This window comes from Falco cherrug, chromosome 5 (genome assembly GCF_023634085.1).
Source record: "Falco cherrug isolate bFalChe1 chromosome 5, bFalChe1.pri, whole genome shotgun sequence".
Classification (NCBI taxonomy): Eukaryota; Metazoa; Chordata; class Aves; order Falconiformes; family Falconidae; genus Falco; species Falco cherrug.
The window spans coordinates 10808871-10831312 of NC_073701.1; the positions used below are offsets into that span (position 1 = coordinate 10808871).

The window sequence follows — 22442 nt, forward strand, 5'->3', positions numbered from 1 at the left end:
TAAGGTATAGCAACAGAAGATTTATTATTTTAATCCTAATATGAATGAACCTCTTCTAGTTTCCAATTTCCTTTGGATATTTGCTATAAAATTCATTTTTGTGCAATATTTTCTATTGTTTGTACAGATGGTGTAGGCATCTAAATTAGGTGACAGATATGCAAAAGGATGTTTCCCTAGTGAGGTAAGTTTTCCTAATGTTCTGAAATCTTTTGTGAGCAGCAGCCAGTGTATCAACATTTAAGATAAATTATTATTAAGGATTACAAAAATTAAGGAACAGAGACTCATTTGTGAAGGCTCTTTTTTGACCTTTTGATGGAATTCAAGGCTCTTCGTGTATACAATTAAAATACATATATATATATATTTAATTGATTAGCCTAACAGTCTTATACCCTGGGTTTATAGACAGACATACGCCAGCCCTGGCAAGAGGCCAGGAATTCAAAGTTCATACCCATTCAGAGCTTCTGTGAGGTTCAGAGCACTTGGAGCTAAGGCGTTAGTCTAGGCTAATAGCTGCTGCAGTTTTACAACTCAGTTTCTATTAAATACGGTCAAAATAGAAGATGGAAAAACCCCTTGTAATTCACAGCACTGTGACTACTGAAAGTATCCATAAAGGGTCTAGACATCTGGAGAATGCCAGACTTCCCGATACTCCAGGCCATGGCATAATACGCCACTGGGCAGTGTACAGAATGAAAATCAGTCTGTGCCCCATTGCAGCTGAAGGCCTTCATCCTGCATGGTGCACAGCATGGTGCACCCTGCCCTTAATTTCATCGTATTTGAAATGCATGCATGCAGGACCAGGCCATGGGAGATCATCTTAAAATCTTGAGGAAATTGGTTTTCCAACAATAGTACACAATTCCAACTGCTAATAATCTCAGCAAGTTCTAGACTGAGTGCACATTCAGATCTTGTACTATATGTAGGATTTTTTTAGTACTGGCAGAAGAGAAGAGTCTGATGGCTTTACCGATGTTGAATCACACCTTACACAAAAAGAAATGGAATATCTGAAGCCAGCAGGGCCACCTACACATGGGAAAAGGCCTTTTTTGAAATAAATTTATGAACTTTACTTGCTTAAATTCAGCTGACATCCTATAACCCCTATTGTCACTGAAAAACTTCAGCTTCAGCTTGTATGTGAATATGTATGTGAATCACATTGTATGTGATTGCATGTGAATAAATATTATTTCTTGACATAAAAGATGGTTTCCAAGCTTCATCTTCAGTAGTACATTAAAAGTCACGTCCAAAAACGTATTCACGTGGATGTGCTTCATCTCCCTCCCTTCATCCTACTGAACAGCATGCTGTTTCACTGCATAATCCCATCATACCAAGATTGACAGTGCTGTGGATCCTCTCTGTTCAAAACTATTCTCCTTCCATGCGGGACCTTGACATCTCCAACTGCACACATGGGACAGTCTTCAGAACTGACACAATCCAGGGACAGTTCATCAAGTATTTTCCCTGTTTCAAAACAGCACGGTAGTATAAAGATGCCAGGTTTTATGAATTGCAAAACCAATCATTTACCCTACTATGAAAAACATAAGGCTTCAGAGCTGTGCTCAAGTGTTCTGAATACTGTGCTGTGTTACGGCCACTGCCAGATTGACACAGGGTAATATTTCCTTTCTTCATAACCACTTTTATTTAGATATTGGAAGTGCTTAACTCAGTGCATAACCTGCAATTGCCAGTACCATACAGAAGGGGAATATGTCTTTAGAAGAAAGCATTGAAGAGGACAGGAGAAAATGGCATTTTTTCTTTTTACATATGTATTATTTATTTCTCCCAGTATCCCCTACCATACTCTAATCAGAGATACCAGGGCCCAAAATAGCTATTTTGGGTCTTAAAATACCTACTTTCTTTGCCTTCATGCCTCCTCATTCTGCCCTTAGAAGCTATTTATTCATCTGAGTTTTCACTCTCCTTTTGGATCTCACTTGTCTTTCACTCTTTCCCTTTCTGTTTGTCTTTCTTCTCTCTCATGCCGTATTTCCCATATTATTCCCTTGCACCTTTCAACAAGATTGTTGTCAGGAACAGTTAAACTGGAAACCCAAGCTCACAGAAGGATGCCTGCTAGGCTCTCTCAGCAGCACGAGAGCCTTGGAGATAGTAAGCAGGTCAAGACAACATGTTTCTGCTACTGCAGTAGTTACACTGAAGGTGAGCACTTATGAGCATTCAACACAAATTCGTACCCTACTTTAACTACAGTCAACAACCTCTGTTGCTACACAGCCCCTCATCCTCCTGTCTTCCTTTCTTATCACCCCATTCTTATCTGCTCTTGTTTTTGCTGGTAGTATTTCATTCTCCTTTTCTAGGCACCGTTTCATGCCCTTCACCTGGCATGCACAGCACACTGTGCTCAGTTCACAAACTCAGTCCAGGGTGCCTAACGGCCTTCCTCCTTATGCAGTAAGAAACTGCAGTGAAAACATGTCAGTAAGCCTGTTAAGGAATTAACTTACATCTAAGTATTTTGCAACCTCCAGCCTTACAAATCTGTGAATCTTTCTGGACTGTAAGACCTCTTTTCATGCAATAGGAACACTTAGGGATAAAAAAATCCAAAAAACTCTACAGCAATACCAACAAATACCAGAAGCATAGCAGAAAAAAGGTAAGTAATTCCTTAAAGGAAAAGATGGACTTACCTGCAGGACAGTGTACGTGGCATCCTTCCACACACTGCAGAGGACACTCCAAAGGCTGCGGGTGCTGGCACGTTATAGGACAAGCAGGTCCACAGGTATTATATCGCCATTCACATTGATAATCTAATTCCTGTTTATTCAGGTCCTCACAGCTTTGTGCTATGGCAGTAAAAGAATCAGAGGAAAAAATAATCAAAGCAGAGTGTATTCACCATGCCTCTCATTCGTGATGCCTCTCAGAACTACACCACCAAATCCAGTCTAAGGGGGACCACACATATACAGAAAAAGAGATTTCCATCTTTAAATTTATTTATTTATTTTGCTATATTATTTTTTACTACATCCAGGGCAGGCCACTTCTTCACACCTGCATCTTTTTTCAAACAATGAAATACTTGCTCTAACCAGAGATACTTGGGTTTGATGAAAAAAATTGAAAAAAAAAACCAACTAACTTTAAGCTTTAATTAAAAAAATATATGTATATTACAGAAACCATTTCCTCCTCTAGATTTGTTTGCACCACAGACTACTATATCTCCTAATTGAGGGAATGTTTTTTCCAGGTATGCCTCTGAACATAAACAGAAAAGGGACTGGAAATGTCAGTGTGAGCTGCTAGTGCAGTCCCACTAGAGTGAACTTCTCTGGACATAAGTGGGAGCAAAGCTGGATGAGAACAGTCTATCTGAGCCAACAACTTACTGATTAAAAGCTTGAACCTTTTCACCCAATACTTCCTCATCTACCCTGTACTTACGACACAGAGCTGGTGATCTCCAGTGAACAGCAACACCTTTTTGTGCACAGGCATGTGCATAGGCCGCTATAGTGTCACAGAAGCAAGCACAGTCCCCAATAGATTCACAAGCACAAGTGTCATACATGCAAATATCTATGTAGGGCTCAGGATTCACCTACAAAAGAGAAATACGAGGTACAGTACACTCAATGATTCCCTTCATCTCCTTCTTGTAGACATATAACCTTCAGATGATTTGGCTGCTCCATTTGCCAGGAGTTGAAGTGCCAGATAAATCAGTGCAGATCTTTCTGCTAATGCCAGCAAGGACTCAGACTGGGCCATGTTCTCAAAGCTGCTATAGACACCATAGTTTATTGTCCCTTAATATTCCTCATATGGAGTAACTTTATACGATTTTGGGCCGTGTCCCCATACCCTCTTGTGCAGCAGTTTGGGTAGAATGCAGTCTGAATGCCATTACATTAGTTCAGCTACCCCTCCCCTCAAATCTCATCCCTTGTGCTTGACTTCATGTGCCAGTCTCTGGGGACTTGAGCAAAATTTCCCTCAAGCAAAAGTTATTCTGTAGCTTACTACTAGGTGGTATCCTGCATTTTCCCATGAAGCACCAACTACACGACAGGGTCAGAGACGAGAACACCAACTAGTCAGCCTCCCCTAAGTCCTGTATGCTGTCAGCACAACCTTATTTTTCCCCTCAGCTGTCATTAGTGTCAGCACAGATCGTGCAGAATTGAAGAATGTGAAACACACGACACAATACTCACAAGTTTTTTGCATTCTTCAAAGAGATCCCCAGACAAAATGCTGCACGACGTTTCCACCATCACCTGCTTCACTATGTTTCCATTACACAGTGGAGGCATCAAGGTCTGTTCCCGGTTGGGCTTAATATTTTAAGAGACAAGTACACATTGCATTAGCCTTGCCTTCAGGAACTCAGGACTCTTCAGAGTGAAGTAACAGACTCACTAGCCCTAGACAATTTTTCATGACAAAGGAAATTGCTTCTTTGAGTAAAGTTTCAGCCTGTTGTATGACAGGCATAGATCCTGCCACAGCAGAACGCAAAGTAGGTCACCTCCTACATTTTCTCCAGCTCTACCTTGTGTGCTGCAGTTTTAGCATAGGCATTTTGATTACACGAAGTCCCGTTGTACCAAATATCCATCCTGAAAAATGATCATTCACAGCTCTACAGAAGGCCGTCGAGATTCTCAAATATGACCAGTTCTTCAGCAGACAATACCCAAGGCCACTGCTGAATAAGACTGGCTCAGTAGTCTCTCCTTCTCCCATTGAATTTATCTAAGAACAAGGAGCAGTAGTATTGACACAGCACTTATCACAAAGACAGTCTGCAGGTTCCGTCCTACAGCTATTACACTGAAATGAGAAGTTGCTCATTCCCAGTCATACCCTGCAGTCTCACTCCACATTATCACAACTTCTGTGCTCCAATCAAGTTGTATCAAAAAAGTGATATTCAGCAAGACAATACTGTGGCTATGTCACACTTGCCCATAACTAGCGAGCTAACACAAAAGATTTCATGTGATCAAAAATAAATCATTTGGTTTATGTTCTGATAATGTACATATCTTAAGGAAAGGTCTGAAATAGGCCTTTTTTCCCCCTCTCTGAAAATTTAGCTGAATATTCAAGAGAAAGTTTTCTGTCTTAAAAGCATCATCTGAATAAAATGCTTCATTTTACAAATGTCAAAACAAGTTGCCTTCCAGTTCTTTCCTCTCACCTTTTGGTTTGGAAATACTTTTGCCCAGAATTATCTGTCAGCTCAAGACAAATTTATTATTCAATTTCATTTTTTTAGAACTCTGCATTCGGAAAAGAAGTATACTCTCACATGTAGCATAACTAGTACCCCGTGAAATCCCCTGATCTCTGGCACCAGGGCACAGATAACACTTTCGGATAGCACGTAACCTCCTCTAAAGTCAGAAGCAGTGGCAATATGGTCTTATACGCCCTCCTGTATCTTGCTTTTTCTGTTCAAGCCTCTCCAATCTGAAAGTAATAACTGAATGCTCTTTAAAATAGATCAAGAAGCATATAGAAAGAAATTAATCTGTGCATCCAGTGGTTCATAAACAGACAGACTAAGATTCAGGATACAGAAATTTGGATAGGAAAATACAATTTTTTTATCTGAACTCCCCCTGTCTGGAAATTACAGCTGTTTGGGGTTTTTTTAGATTAAGCTCTAAAATGAGATTTCCAGTTATACCTGGATTTCATGCATCTGGGCTGGCAAACTCTATGAACAGCCTTTACCGTACAGATTGGCTATTTTAACATTCAACTGAAGCCAGGCAGCGCAGAGGCCTTAAGTGAGTTAATTGATCTTTTATCAGATTTCAAGAAATAGTATTATTTGGCAAAAATGTAGGGGAAGGGGTTCATTTCTCCTTATTTTTATCCTTTCAAACCTCTTTGCCCACTCTTGAGTGATACTGTAACCGGTATTAATTAGTTTTCACAGTCCATTTGCAATTACCTTTTCAACATCAGCACAGTATGGATTAACTTTCCAAGAATTCCCAAAGTCAACTGGATCTACTTCAAGATGTTCATTGCTGCTGGTCAAATCATTGTTTTGGATTCCATCAAAATTTCCACACAGACCACACACTTGATCCTTGCAGGGAAAGAAACACAAAATATATAAATCTTACATCTGTAGACTGGCTTAGGGTTTTGTTAAGGCTTTTTAGCCTAGTGTTTTAATGGCACGAGGCTTAAAAACTGAATTATCCTTGGCCTTGCCAAGTTCACTAAGATAGACATAGTCTCTCTCGGAGAACATTTAGCTCCTAATCCCATTCTGTTTAGCTGAAAGTAGGACCATACTTTCTCCAAGGACTTCAGGAAGCGAGATGACAGTTCTGATCAGTGGTGCCTGTTGGCTCTATTTGGAGTGCGTGCCCAAATCCCATTTTATTTCTGGAGATGACTGTCCTATTGCCATCATGACTAAATCTGGCTCCTTAGACTGCTCTTCTGGAATACAGAAGAAATCACTCAAGGCATAGCTATTCTGAGGCACCACACATTCATCCCTTCTGTTATAGCTCATCTCCAGTGACCCAGAATTTACCCCTTACAGTTGAACTACTGGGAAAGTAAGCAACCCTTACGGTATTACTAAAAAAAAAAAGCCTTTGTTTTCACGCAAGTACCTAATATTCCATGGAAATCTATCAGCATGTCTGCATAAAAAATGTTATTCCCCAGAGACAGGGTAAAGTCTCTTCTTTAGTGAGAATAAGAAGTAAAGCAAAAAACACTTACTTTGAAATTGCCTTTTAAGATAACTGAGACTCCCATGGCCAGATCCCAGGTCACACTGATGCTTTTGCCCAGTAGAATGATGTAATAACGGCCAGACTTTATGACTTCTAAATCATTGTCATCTTTAGGAGGTATCTTGATGTTTACCTGAACAAAAAAAACCACATTGTGCTATTGACCATGTCTCTAATTGCTATTTCATGTAGGTCACTTACCCAAGTGGGACATGTGCTCATAGGTTAACAGCTATTTCCGAATGTGCTCTTCTTCAAAGAACAGATAATTCCCATACGCTATACAGATGCTCCAGAGCACTTGCTGTAAGCCAGGTATGGGTAAGGGACCGAATACAGGATTGTCTTACACTGAAAAGTTGCTGTGGATAAATTATTGCCTTAGAAACAACACTTCTGAACAGAAAATTTGAATACAAGTATGGTATTTCCATCTCATTGCATTTCTGTAATTTTGAATGTGGGAAAGTCCCTCGGACTCCCAGGGCATAACATACACTCACCACAAATGCTGATACATAAATCAATGACTGCTAAACAGAAGGAAGGCTGATAAAGAGGACAATTTATATAATATAATATTTAATTTTATATTTTATATATTTATAATATATTATATATATTTATATTATAATTTATTATTATATATATAAGTACTCCCCATTAATGATCAGTTCAGTAATTGGTCAATGGTTCACTGAATAATTATGTTTTATTTTTATTTCATCTTTTTAGGAAACTAATAATTCTGTGCTCCTGAGGAAGGTAGCAACAAAAGGGCTGGCTAGGTTTTAAGTGTAAAATGAGCTGGGCGAACCACATGCATCAGTGACCTCTGAAGGACAAGAGCCTGATCCTGAAGTCAGGAAGGACCTTCTTCCCAACCCAGCTACACCAACAGGAAAAATCTTGACAGATTCCTTTCAGTGTCTTTTCGTTTTTCCATCACTTTCATTGCCCCTGTGTGCCTCTTTCTCTTTCCATCTGGCTGCAAATTCACCGCCTCCAGCTACTAAGAAGGTAAGAGATTAATTTAAAATGCTTTCTTTCACACCATAATCCCCTTTCAATGGAAACTCTAATAGGATTATTAACAACATTTGGAGAGAAAGGTCTGGCACGGCTGTTACTTTAAGCACTATTAATGCATTAACTGAAAACTGCTTACTTGTGGAAGAGGCAGGTGAAAACTTTCAATCAGTACAAATAGTGATTAAAGCAAGAGCAAAAGAGAAGCCCCAAAATCACTCACCCACTCCCTAGTTTGAGAGCAAAATGTTTCCTCATCCCACTATTCTTTCTTCCTCAACTCAGTAAAAGCTTAGCACTTTAATTCAATTCTCTTCATCTCTGGTTTATTATCAGAAACCTTTATCCCGAGAGAAGACAGTTCACATCCTACAGGGATTTCCTAAAGAGGGCCTTAGAGCCTTCAGTGTCTTTAGGAAAGAATATATTAAAACATATTTTAGAAACTGAAAGCTTTTTCATCTTCTCCTATGCCCATATTACTATGCAGTCTCGTCACACTCGAACACTTAACTTCTAAATATAGTAGTTACTGTCTTCCCAAACTGAGGCAAAAATCAGAGAAAAAAGCTGAACTGGGAGGTTGACCTAAAATACAGAATCTCTATGTTTATGGAGGCTTTTTGCCCAACCATGAAGTCATAAACTTTGACCTTGCAAACTGGCAAATTTATTTGCTTCAAAAAAAGCAAAAATGATTTTGTGATATTTTTTTTTTAACATGAGCCAGAACTGTAACATGCAGATACTTCAATTAAGTCCCCATTTACTTAAAAGCTGCTCTCAAAAAAGTAACATCTTAAAAGACTACTGCTTGAAAACATTTTAATGGCAAAAAAAGACTTGATTCTCCAGCTTGCTTCTAAGGATTCTTGTGGGAAAGGAGTGTAGGAAGTCAGGACTGGGTAAGAATTTGCCTAAGGGTCTTCATATATATTTTTTTTTTCCTTGAACTCTCCTTCAGTTGCTGTTATTTCTAAGAAAACCTGCTCTAGATATGACACTGAGCCTTAAACTCTCTAGAAAGACAGCTACAAATTGTCAAGGATTAGCTCTTGCAGACTTAGCTCTTGCAAGGACATACTCTTCTCAGGAACCAATGTGCTTTATTGCTGGAGTTGCTGGACTCCTAATCACCGCCTGTCTTTTCTGGCCCTTCTTTAGGTGTCCAAATGCAATCACAGCTTTTCTGAAAGTCTGTCACCTAAAGATTTCAGACAAAGCCTGGCTCTATGGAATGATCCCTGCACTCCTATTCACCCTCACCCAGGCAGGGGATTCTTTACCAGCAGAAATGAAGAATTCATTTGGGCAACCAATATGTCCTATGTTCAATTCTTCCAGCAACCAAAAGCCTACATGGACCATATGCTGTCAAGATGCCCTGCACAGACACCGAATAATGATCATGTTTTAAGTGTTCCTGTCAAGTGTCAGTGGCACCCAGCAATTTGCAGGCTACACAAAACCTGGTACAGCTTTGTCTGCTGCAGAACAAGGCAAACGTAGAGCGGTTTTTTGCAAATCTCTGGTCCAGATGCCAGTTCAGAGCACAGTACTCCTGAAAACGAAGCGATTGAAACACTATGATCCACTGTAGCTCTGTAATGTTTGAACACACAGACGGTCTTAATTGTTACAGTCCTCAAGGCAAAACCTGAACTCTGCTCTTCGGAAAGCTTTTTTCCTGCCATGAAGGGAGACATGGGAAGTGGGAGTGAATCTTGGTCAATTCTTCAAGTGTTTCTTGGTTGGAAAGGGAGAAAAAAGAAGAATCCTGTCATCTAGATTTTCCATCTGACAATTTAACAAGGGAAAGGACAGTTGATATTTGCTTCTGCAGTATCAGCTTGTTAGAGCCATGACTTCTTTTTTTCCTGTGTGGTCAGTCCTTCAGATGGCTAAATTAACTCTCAAGTTTTACTAGTCATAGGACAGTCACTTCTTAGCTCTTCCTTGCACTTAAAGTAGCTTGAAATAGATTTAGACCTCCCATGTTTAGAAAGGACATTCCTCATATGAGCTGACATTGAAGAGCCATCTTATCTGAGATAAATTTGTTGGCATCAAGCAGAAATACCAAAATGGCATTATACCTCTGGGAGCAAAGTGGATAATTATAATCCTGCTCATCTGTTCATTTTATGATTAAGAACCACTGAGCATGAGGTCATTCATGCCTCATCTTACTAAGCAACATCAAATTCTTTTCCCAAAAAAAAAGGGGGGGGGGAAGATAACAGAAGCATACGTACATTTCCATTAAACAACTCTATTTCCCCACTTTCATACAGAATAATAACCCTTTTGGTGCACTTTTCTCCAGTGAAGCCACAGCCTTCATTTGAAATTAGTATCCGGAATGTTCCAGAATCATCCTTGCAGAAATCCTATCAGATGAAAATAAATGAATGAGTCATTAATGTGGAACATTTGAAAAACACATACAGCTCTATGGAGAAAAAGCATAGGATATATGTTGGCATGCCAATTGTTCCTATACTGATTTATTTTGCGCTTAGTGTTGACACTCATGTGGTCCACCCCTTAAAAAGTGAGCCACACTGCCAGTGACACACACACACATATGCATATTTTGCAGGGTATCTTTTGGCAGGGAGAATCCATGCTATTACAGTTTCTGTGATATTTTAAAGATGTACAATATGCACAGCATACATTTCAATACACAGATATTGGTTGATTTAACAGTGGAAAACAAGAGTCTGAAGCTTTAATGATAAAACAAATATATCACCTTAGAAGGTTAGGTTAGAAAGAAACTTGCTGCACAGTCCTGAGCAAAAAGTTTTATGCCCATGTTTTCCCACCTGTACATGAATAATAATTACAATGATGTCAACCTATTTCTTGGGGAGCAATTATATAGTTTAATGTATTGATTTTCTTTTAAGTCAAATATTTCTGAGATGCATGGAGAGTTAGTAATATATTTATATGACTCATGACTCTCAGGCCTTTCAGTTTTTTGGCAGGTTGTTTGAGGTTTTTTCACTACACGCCTTTAAGAAAAAGATTCTGTCTGTAGGTTGTGTTTGTTATTTGAGGAAAACAGATCTCATTTTCGTTTTAAGTAGTTTTGTAGTACTGTATGCTATTACTGCCCATAAGACTTTTACACAGAGCTCTCACGAGTGTCAGAGTGATCATTCCTCTAAGATAATCCAGCTGGCATCAAGGTGGGAGCATATTTCAAAGACCTAGCCAGAGACAGGTTTATCACACTTTCCTGCCCCAGGAATTCCTCCTCTGCAAGGAGGAATGTGCCTATGAAAACAGTCTGCGGGAAAAATAGTAGCCCACCCAAGAAACATGTCATTGTAACTGCAGAACACTGTTCTGTGGATCCATCTAGGGTTAGCCCAAATTTTCAGGTAAATCCTTCTTCTTTTGCACACAGATTTTTAAATACATGATGATTTGCATCTGTAGATAAGCCTTAACCTTATTTAACTCTAAATTTCTGACTGCTCCCACAAATTGCAGGTTGATATTAGTGTACTGTGCCTTTATCCACCTCTCTTCTTTGCTGGGAAGAAAATCAATATTACCAATGCACTCTACACAGGTTGGTGCATGGAACAGGACAATGACTTTGCCAAAATGAACAAGCAGAGTGTGTTCTGAATGCATTTAGGGAAGGTTCACCAAGCACTCCTTGTCTCAGTCAGACAGTAAGCTATCACTACAGGATAAAGAGGCTAGTGGAGAAGAGGAAAGACTGATTTATGGATATCTATAATCCCTTATTAGAGATGAGATTCAGACAGCTCCCCCCTATACCATGCTGCTATCATATGATTTATGACTGCCAGTTAGACACATGACAACTTAACTCATTTCTATAGAGCACAATGTAACCTTAAAGTTCTCAAGGCATCTTTGAAGTCATTAACAAGCTCTGATCTCCCCTACCACACATCTGGCTTAGTAATTAAGAACATCTTGCTGTGATTTATCCAAATGCTGGACTTCTCTCCTCATGTAAAACACCTTATACATTATCAGACAGCATTGGCATTTGACATGTTCTTACCTGAACTAATACATATTGACAATTTCCTGGAAACTTGTATTTCAATCCATCAAATGTCAAATAATGAGCTGTACCAATAACAGTGCAGGTGCCATCACATGTATTTTTGGTGCATTCCCACTTTCGACCACGGCACACACTGTAACAGAGAAAATGAGTCAGTGACAGCTATCATTATTTCCAATGTATACAATAAGCAAGGGAATGCAAGGTACTTTAGGTGAAGCAAAAGAGAAAAAGTTTCTGCCTCCAGGAGCTCATGATCTGAAGATTGTCCAAAAGACACACAAGTGGCGAAAAGCTACTATTTTGCCTTTTTTCTGGCCTGGGTCAGGGAGTGACCAACTGCAGACCAAACAGGAGCATTGCTCCCCTGTGTGTCTTAACCCAGAGAGCGGCTGCAGCCCTGCAAGGAACCTCTGCAGTTGTCCGTGTGGCTGCCCAGCCTCAGGCATGTCCCCAGCAGATCCCCTCTGTGTTTGGCCTTGAGAAGATACTCACAGAGGGTCCCATGCCTGGGCTGCTGGAATCCTTCTTTAGATAGACTTCCATAACTATGGTACTGTACACTACTGTGCACCAGATTACACCCTCATTAACATAAATTAGCATACATTAGCATTGGGTGCATACATAGATAGAGAGTACGTTAACATGTTAAGTGAATAAGGAATGTGTTTCCCTTTTCCTTACAAGCTGCATGCAGGAATATGTGCTTTTTGAACTTCCCTATTAACAAAAAGAGGCTTGGACAGAACCTGCTAGAATATTTCAATATACTGTTAGTATTTTATTTTGGATAGCTGCTCTGCTCTGAGTAACCTTTCAGAAAAACAGATTAAGTACTCTCTAAGGACCATTACAGGTTAAGTATGAAGTATATCATCATCAACCCTGGTTTTATTTGCAATGCTGTCCATTCTTCCCTCATTAAAAGCCAAAATAGTAGTAATTTTAATATCCAACTAATGCCAAAGGACATGCGTTGACTCTAATGATCAACTTTTGGGACCAAGTAACCAGAACCATAATTCAGTCTGCCCAGTGGCTTTTATTCAGATTATATACTAAAGTATAATACCACCCTTCTCCAAAGAGGTGTCTCTGTTCTTAAATTAAATTAATTCTTCAAGATAGTTTATCTGACCTGGCAGTTGGAGACCTTACCTCACAGTGTGACAACACACATATTATTAGAACTATCTCTTTTTCCGTACATAGGTACACATACACTCTCTGAGGAATGTCCTCAGGTGTGATACCCTGAGGTTCCTGTTGTGATCAAACCAGAACATCTCCCTTGCAGACGAATCCAAGTTTGGCAATATAGAAATAGGACTCCATCTTACACATCTTATGCAACAGGAGATGCAATAAGGCTCCTGATCATGAAAGGAGACACACCAGGGGTTCTCTGCCCATATAGCTTGCAAGGGATGTTGTCAAGGTCACCTCTTAGACTTCCTCACAAGGACAGAATATGCAAGAAAAAAAAAAAAAAAGGGACATCCCGACATGCAGAGCAAAACAAGATGGTAACTTGCTTTTTCAGGCGGAGGGGAATTCTGAAGAGCAATCAGGTACAGCATTAAGGCCTTGACACCATTATACTCACACTGCTGTAGCAGCTGTACTACACTGGCATTATTGTACAAAATCAGTGACGCCACGAAGAAAGGGACAGGATTCCTTTTTTATTATTATTTCACTCCTTTTGCACTTTTTTGCCTGTTGTTTTGTTTTGTTGCTTTAGATTTCGAATTATTAAAAAAAAAAACCAAACCCACAGAACAAAACAAAAAAAAAACCCAAATGGTGACCATCTGAGTGGATATTCAAAATGCAAAGAAAGTCAATCCTCATCTTGGTGTAACTCAGTTGGGTTTAGTGTAACTATACTAGTGTAACAGACAGCAGAAGAAATAGCAGGGCTCCTATCTTTGTGATGACACCAAACCTGCCATATTTGACACCAATTGTTATTAAATTTCTGAGAGTTTCCAAGAACATTTGATCCTTTCATTGCTGTGAATCATAATGATCTCTTACATGGCACCCTGATAAATAAGGCTCAAGGAGGTAAATATACTCATGTTAAAATGAAGGAAAGAGGAAAATTTAGAACTAACGATGAAAAGAGGCTTCAGAGCACACACCCCATCCTCTTGCCCTTTTCCAGAGGTATCCTGGAAAACCCCAAGCCTTGCTACAGAAGCTGCAGTTATGAAAGGGGATATTTGCCTTGGCATCCATGGGCTTTTGATCAGTGAAATCAATTGATTTGCTAACTAGCAAGAAACCAAGCAATCAAAATAAAAAACAAGGTCAATAGACCATAAACTCTGCTCACTCTTTTGTTTGTTATTAATTTCAAGAAGTTCGAATAGCATCTTACACCATATCTATAATCTAATAATAATCATCATCATCATCTAGTAAGCAATATCTTGCTTGATGTTGGACAAACATTCATGTACTAAATGCTGTATGAATGCAGATGGACACCATCACGGCCCCAGGAATTTTCTAATCAAACTCTGTAAGGGCAGGGAAAGGGGAATTCTATCCCTTCTTTACAGATGTAAAAACTCAGGGATAAAAAAACTGAAATACTTTCCCAAGATCAAATTGCTAACCAAAGAAAAACCGGGCACTGAACGAAGTTCTCTAGTAATGCCTTAACCTAAGTGTAAGCATTGTTTAATCTTGATAACACTTCACAGAATAATAATATTGTGCAATACATTTTCTTCAAAGGATGACATTTCAGTAACATGAAACTTATTGCACCCTCTGCTATTAAATCTCTGCTAATAGGTAGAGCAAAACCAAGATTTTGTATATATGTGCACGGACAGATTATAAAGTATGTGGTGTAGCAAAATTCAGATTAGCAAATTTTTGCTGTGTACTGCTTCCTAAATGTTATTCCAAACTTTTCCCTGAGTTCTACAATGAATTCCCAATGCATAGCATAACAAAAGTTTTGCCACTGGCTGAGTCTTGGAGACATTCCGTTGTTCATGAATTAGGGTCTCCCATATGTCAAGTTGAATGTAAACGCCAAATCTGACACCTCTGGCTCATATATTGCGTTTGCAGGTGTTCACATCTGGCTAAGAACAAGTGAGAATGAGAACTCCTGCAACAGCAGTACAAAAAGCAAAAACAAAAGAAAAGGAAGATCTGACCTCCAAAATGCAGACTCTCATTTCTTATTAATTCTCAAAGCAATAGTAATTTCCTATATCACTTTCTAAATGACATTTGACTTGAGATTTGCTGAGAACTACCATGAAACTTTTCGAAGTCACATAGTTCAAAAAAGCCCTAGTGACATTTTTTAAGGGACCTTATTTCCATTTTTACTTTCACAATCAAGAAAAGTGCCTAAAATGAGAGGAAGACTTTTTATCAATGATAAAAAACATGATTTATAACATTTTCTTGACCCTGATATTGAAGAAAATTCTGTGTATTAGAGGAAATGTCACTTACAATGGCATTGCCAGAAGCAAAGGGGCAGTTACAAGAATGAAGCAGCATGGTTATGACTATTTTAAGACTGAAGATTGTAAGAATGACTGAAAATAAAAAGACTGTGCATAGTTGCTATGAAGAATCTTGCAAATTTCACAATCACACCTAGGAGTTTTACACCTTAATGTTCTTTTTTCAATAAAGTTTTCATTGTCTGTTTTTCAGCTGAGTCATTTTTACCTCGATGCAATGTAAGCAGGTTATAGCGTATGTATCTATATAAAAATATCAACTTCATCTTCCTCCCTTCAAACCTACTTTCCCCACATCTAATTATAGTACATGATCCACAATGTAATGTGTAGCTGCAAAGGGAAAAAAAACAGGAAACAAAACACTGGAAGGTCAATATTTCCATAAAAACCCATAAAATCTTATATCCAAGTCTAACTTACACTATTAGGAGCAGTCCCACTAATTTAAAAATACAACACTTGCAACCACTGTTGCTCAGAGATCAATGCACCAAACGAAAACCAAACCAAATGACTCTTTAATGTTGCCAGTTCTCAGATCCAACTCCACCCAGTCACACAGAGAATAACAGAAACGCTGCTTCTTGGGGTGCCGCAGAGCTGGCCAGGGACATTCCGGGTAAAAGGAACAAAAGATTCTGAAGTCTAAGTTCAAAGAGAACACAGTTTCCACACTGCTGGTGGCTGGATTTCCTATACCTTGGACTCTTGGAGCTCTGCAGGAAAAAGCCACCATTCCCTCTACATGCACACATGGAGTGCAAAGCACCTCCAGTGCAGCAAGCGTGCTGGGCAGGCAGAAGCCAAGAATTGTCCAGCAGGCGAACACCCTATACCTTATACAAGGCTGTGCTGAGGGCTTCCCTCCACGCAAATCTCGCAGCCCCGCACTTTCTTTTGAACTTAACAGTTCTTTTTCAAGAACCAAACAAGATAGACAGGGATGTGGGTGAAAGACACAGGGCACTTACTCTTTTCTTCTACGAAGATATCACCAACTCCCTCTTTCTGCTCTTTCTCTCTCTTTTGTATTTTTTAAAAGATATCAATTGACTGAGCTCTCATTTGAGATATAAGAGATCAACTTTCTTTCCGCCTGATTCTTCAACATTTTCCTGAAGAGCTCCTGTCATATGATAGCTGCCATATCACACCCGTTCTGCTGATGCATGCTTCTGGCTGAAAAGAACTGATCTGAAGAGCCCCAGACAGCAAAAAAAAGAAGCATGTCAGCAGAGCTTAGTGACAAAGCGCAGGCTCCATTCCTCCCACTGCAGAGGGGCTTCTATATTGTGATTTTGTGTTGCAAAATCAAGGCACAAATCCACTTGCTAGTGCCCACAGATGACCTGCACATACTACCTATTTATAAGGTGCCAGGTACAGTTTGCCCAGTATTGTGCTGGTCTTTATGCAATATGGAAAGGGACTATGCTGGTCTTCGCAATGTGTGTTACTACACTGCAAAACCTGATTTTATATAAAATAGATCTGTTAAATAATTAATTCTTGGTTTTATTAGAAACATGTTCAGTGCCCTAGAGAAAAACGGAAAAATGCCATTCCAGTGGCTCACCAGGTGTTGCAGTCATTAGTCACCATCTCTCCCTTGGCATATTCTCTTCCGTTGTGAAAACACGGGCATCTCTCAGGAGCAACACACTTGCTTTCATGCCGCACCTACAAAACATACAGTTTGTCAGCATGCATGTCTGTAAGCATGTGCCAGTACGCAGAGAAGTAAGCACAAGAGCATGTGGATAAAGGATAAAGGAAAGGATAGAGGAAATGCTTCAAGCCTACCTATGCTAAGAAAGCTACGGCATCGCTAACATTTTCCCCATTAACACAAATAGGTCTATGGGTACCTAAATCACAGTCTTGCTTCAGGAGCTGAACATCAGCTGAAGATGCTGAGAAAACAGATTAGATTATAGAAGAATGTCATGATGAGAAAGTCCAATTTGACTAAAACCACGATGCGGTGAAGATAAGATAGGCTAACCTGAATATGAAGAGCAGGTGAATAGCACTTGCTTCTCACACACAACAAACTGACAGATGGCCTACCAGAAAAGCAACCCAATGCAGGGCTCAGCCAGTCTAAAAACTGAAATACGAACACTGACGAGAAGACAAGGAGCCACAGTGCCAGAAGAACCCAAGAGCAAATGCAAATTCCGTGTTATAGACAACAGCCCCCCCACCCCAAACAGCCCCCTTGCCTGTCAACTCCCCTCTGAAAAATGCAGTAGTCACTCATTTTCTTTCAAATTCCTACTTATTGCCTAGAAAGCAGGATAAATATCAGTTCACCTGAGATATTATTCCACTCTCAAAGACTCTGTTGCTGGGAAATGGGTCATTATGTTCTGCCTATGTTTTTTTCTTTTTCAGTTTTACCCTACAGATCTTCGTTTCTCTTTGTATAACAAGAAAACATTTGTCCTGCTTAAACAAACAAAAAAACCCCAAGTAATGCCTTTAGACTATTAAGGGATTTTTTTTCTATTCTTTTCCTCTATTTTTCCCTGTGATTACTCCCTTTCCATTTTGAAGACAGCCAGTTTTAGAGGATCAAACAAAACCAAGGCTGGCTATGCTGTTTTTCACTTGGTCATGGTTCTGCAAAGCCAGAGGTAGATTTGGCTCTGGTTTCATGGAATACCAAAATGGAGACTGCTTCTCCTCCCTCTCATTCAAAAGTCACAAAATATCACCTTCCCACTTTAAACTCTTCCTGTAAATTCATTAAAATAGTTTCTTTTTTACCATTACATACGGGCCAATGAGATCAATGTAGTCTGAACGCCAGGTTAATAAAGTAGAACAGCTCTGCCTTTTCCTATGGGGACCTAGAACTGCCACAGGGAACTACAAAAAAAAAAAAAAAAAAAAAGGATTTCACAGCCCAGAGACTCTTCATTCTTATGCAGCTCCGCATGCTCTGGGGCTTATGGAGAGCTACATTATGCCAAATAAACTCACACCGATAGAAGCAAGATGGAAACAAAGAAATGTGTTTCTAGATGATAGAGCTGGGGCTCTGCCTCAGACTTAATGTCCACAAATGACTGGGAGAAAACAGGCCAGGGAAGACCATATGTTTCCAAGGGTGTTTAATTCCTTCCTTCCTTCCTGGTGGCATTCTAGAAAAAAAGCAATGTATGATTTCACGCTCATGGCTGCATTTCTGAAGTTTTCCACTGTGTTCAGCAAGACAGTTCAAAAGAGACTTGAGGGCTAGCCTCTAGATACAAAACTTGGGATTAGACATGTGGTTAGTAAAAGAAGGATTAGGGCCTCTCCTACTTGCTTCCTCACACATTGACATGAAGGTAGTCACAGCCTACCCCCAACTCTAGAAACTTAATAGACTGGTATTAGTATTTTCATCACAAACGTATGGCCACCATGAAGCTACAGTGCAACAACTGTTAATCCACTGACAAAGAGAGAAGACTGCCTTGTCTGAACGCCGCAGAGTGGGTGGGTAGGTGGGATTTAGAAAGCTGGACATAAATACCCAAAGTGGACTTTGACCAGAAGATTAATTATTTTTCCTGAAAACCTCAACGGGTTATGATTTTGCTAATTTTAACGCACAATCTACTGGTCATATTGACACCACTTCCAAAAGCAGGTATATCTGGCTGCCTGGTGCCACGCTGTGTTACAAGTCTGTTGAGCACAGTACTATGTGGTACTACGAGGCCAGTGGCATTATTCACAAACAGCTGGACTTTCTTTGGAAATCTCTCAATCCATCAATAGAGAGCACTTAATCCAGGAGACCTAACAGTCCTGAGTGCCGGAGGTGATTGGAGGCATCAGTGCTGGGGAGGCAACGACAAGAAAAGACACAGGTCTGTAATGAGAACAGCTGCTGTTTGCACCACCTCACACACTTGTGATGATGCTCCTGAGGGTGCATCCTTGGGATGTGGTTGATTAGATGATGATCCCCCCCACGTGGAGATATGACAGAAGTGTCCATCATTTCCTTGCTCTGTCTTATCAATTGTTAAGGAAGAACAATATTATAGGTTTCAGAATCTTTAAGATTCTTCTTCCCCAAACTCTGCCTTGATGAGGCTGAATTTTAATCTCTCTTGGTCAACACAACTTTGGTGAGTATCTCACCGTCAAGGAAAGCTCAGATTTTCACTCCTTTCCTTCTGATACACCTGAGGGTATCAGCAGAAAGCCAGCCAAAGGTATGAAGGAGTGTGGGATTAAGTAAAGGAAGTGTGTCAGATTAGAACCCAATAGCCGATATGTTTTAACTAAAACAGCCTGTCACCATCTCTGTGCAGACAAATCAAAAACGTGTTAGGACAGACCACTCAAAGAGTGCTGGTTTAAACTTGATTTTTCTTTCCTGTATTAGCTGTATGCTTCTTATATTTGTTTTATGAAGCACTATCCTTGGGCAGATGCACATACCAGAAAGCTGGTACCCACCTCCTTGTGAAGACTCTGTCATGTTCTAATATAGGATAAGCCCACACTGAACAGGAAAATCCTAACAGCATATTAAACTTCTGTTGAAAAAGGTTTGGAAGAAAAAAACCTTCCAAACTTCTCTGATTAAAAGATCAAGGGTTTGGGTAGGGCTGGGGTTTTTTTTCCTCGTTTTTCTACTAACATACCATACTTTTAGAAATAGTTTTATTCCAGCAGTCAGAATACAATAAAATTTTCTGGTTTAATTTTAAACCTCAATTTTGCTTCAGTTGTTGGAAATTGAAAGAAATAATTTTCTAGTTTTGGAGTGTCTGGGTTTTGCGCTTTCTGATTGTTCTGCTTCTCTTTTTCCCCAGAAAGGTGGTTAACACTCCATTTGTATATTTATTAATATTTTCCAATGGGAAAAGCCTGGAGTGCAGTAAACTAATCTGAGAAAGCATATTTTTCCCCACACTTCTGCACATATGTTATGATTTATCTTTTCTGCTTTGCAAAAGGGTGACAAGTATGGAGAATTTCCCACCCTCCAGATGATCAAAGACAGAAAAAGAAGAACTAATTTTCATGAAATATTGAACTTTTTTATTTTAAAGAAATCAAAACAATGTAAAATATTAAGTCAAGAGGAACTGGAAAACTTGTTTTTCAGTTGAAAGAAATAAGGGGGTTTCTGCATTTTCTGACAGGAAATAATCAATTGATTAATTAGTAATTTCTCACCCCAGCAAGTTTTCCAATTCAAAACTAGCCAACTGCATCATGTTCACCAGCAATCCTTGATCTGTTTCTTTGTAATTACTTTTCAGATGTGTAATTCAAAACTGGCAGGCCATTTGCGCACAAAAATCTTAGACTACGGATTCCTCTGTTTAAGAATGATAGCTAAATGATCTGCAGACATCTCTCCATATACATAGAGATAACATTGCACCTAATTACATATTATCTGCTATATATACTTACAAATTGTACTGGAGAGTTTTTTATGTCAACTATTCATCTTTGACTGTTTCCTGATGGTATGAACCATTTTGGAAAAGCAAGAAGATATTTTTTTTCCTACTAAGTTATCCATGGCCATTCATAATTTTTATATACTACTGTACCACAGAAGAAAAAAAAATCTTCACTAAAAAGGCACAGTTTCTTCCAGAGTGAAGATATGTGCAAATATTTATTCCTATAAATGTTCAGTAATCTCTTACTTCCCACAGACATTATTACAAACAGTAGCTCACCTCCCTGAGTGCTTGTAAATTAAGCAGAATTACAGAACACTAATGAGGGAGGCGGACCAGTAAAATAAATACCTTTTTCTGGACCCTTTATTATTCAGCCTTGTGGGCGCAAGTCTGGATAACACAGTGTTTGTGATTTTGCAGAGCTTTCCCTTAGCGTGCCCAGAGTCTTTATGGTAGAGAGAGGCAGGATGGAAAGGAGAACCTGGTCACCACCTCAAATCCTTCAGTCTTTGGCAAATAATACAGGGAGCAAAAAGGCTGAATGCAGAAATAAGGAAAATGCCTCTTCCAAACCATCCTGGTTAGGTACCTATTGGTGATGAGGAGGGAACTGCGCTTTGACAAGAAGCTGGCAGGTCCCGTTGAGCCAGGAATCTAACAAGGCAAAGGGCACCCCCGTAACGAATGCACAGAGCTTGATCCTGTCCTTGCATGGCTGTGGTTACAACCAGATCATCTACGCACTGGCTTCTCCCATCATGGCTTTGACAAATGTGCATCTCACAATTTCTATTCCTTGCCAGACAGAAAGGCAACAAGCAAGCGTAGACTTTTACTGGAAGGTTGAACCATACTGTCATCTAGTGGACAAAGGACTTATTTTACTAGTTTTTTAAAAAAATACTGGGCCCAATTCTTCTATCTAAAACTTGGCAAACCATCTTGTTGAATTCAGTGTTTCACGTCACTGCAAAGCCAACTGAAGTTTCCAATTCCAAAACACTAAAGACTGCTTCTCCTGGCAAGAATTTTATGAAACTTGGAATGATAATGCCAACCTACTGAAAAGGAATACAGAATTCAATACTAAATGTGAAGGTTAATTACTAGGAAGTTGATTTTAGGGAGGTTTCTTTGGGGGTCTCCCCCCCCCCCCCCCTTTTCTTTTTTTTCTTTTGAGTGGTTCTCATAATTTGTTTTCCATTATTCTGTCTAAAGTATACCATTACCATATCCCAGAACCGAAACCAAATCTCAAGCCCCTTCACCAAATCAAAGAGCTCTGATTGTTATGTACAGAGAAAGACTTATGTGCACTGGAGCTCTTGGAACTTTACAGCTACACAAGCTTTTGTACATTTACTTACCATACTACTATTTAGTAATATTCTTCCCTAAAAGGAAAGGCATTTAGAAACTGAAATGTGAAAAGAAGCAACACTTTTTTTAAAAAAAGTGCGCTGAAAATTTGCTCAATGTTGATATGGATGCCTTCAAATTCTGTTCGGTATTTTTCACCTTGTACCTACAAGACACTTCACAAGCCTGAGCTTTTGCCTACAGCTGGCATTTTATTCTGGAGTAGCATCAATTTACTATATTTACATCTATT

The 22442-nt window shown here is 39.4% G+C and overlaps 1 protein-coding gene across 1 annotated transcript in view; it reads right to left on the minus strand.

The window, feature by feature from the left end:
• The window catches only part of VWF (von Willebrand factor), a 144038-nt gene that overhangs the window by 70938 nt on the left and 50658 nt on the right, over positions 1–22442 (minus strand). Inside the window, exons 20-28 of the mRNA XM_027815018.2 lie at positions 16975–17078; positions 11884–12022; positions 10082–10216; positions 6784–6930; positions 5990–6130; positions 4239–4358; positions 3466–3622; positions 2703–2861; positions 1362–1497 (exon numbers count right to left, since the gene is read on the minus strand). Coding sequence (XP_027670819.1) covers positions 1362–1497; positions 2703–2861; positions 3466–3622; positions 4239–4358; positions 5990–6130; positions 6784–6930; positions 10082–10216; positions 11884–12022; positions 16975–17078 — 1238 coding nt within the window. The remainder of the gene's footprint in view (positions 1–1361; positions 1498–2702; positions 2862–3465; positions 3623–4238; positions 4359–5989; positions 6131–6783; positions 6931–10081; positions 10217–11883; positions 12023–16974; positions 17079–22442) is intronic.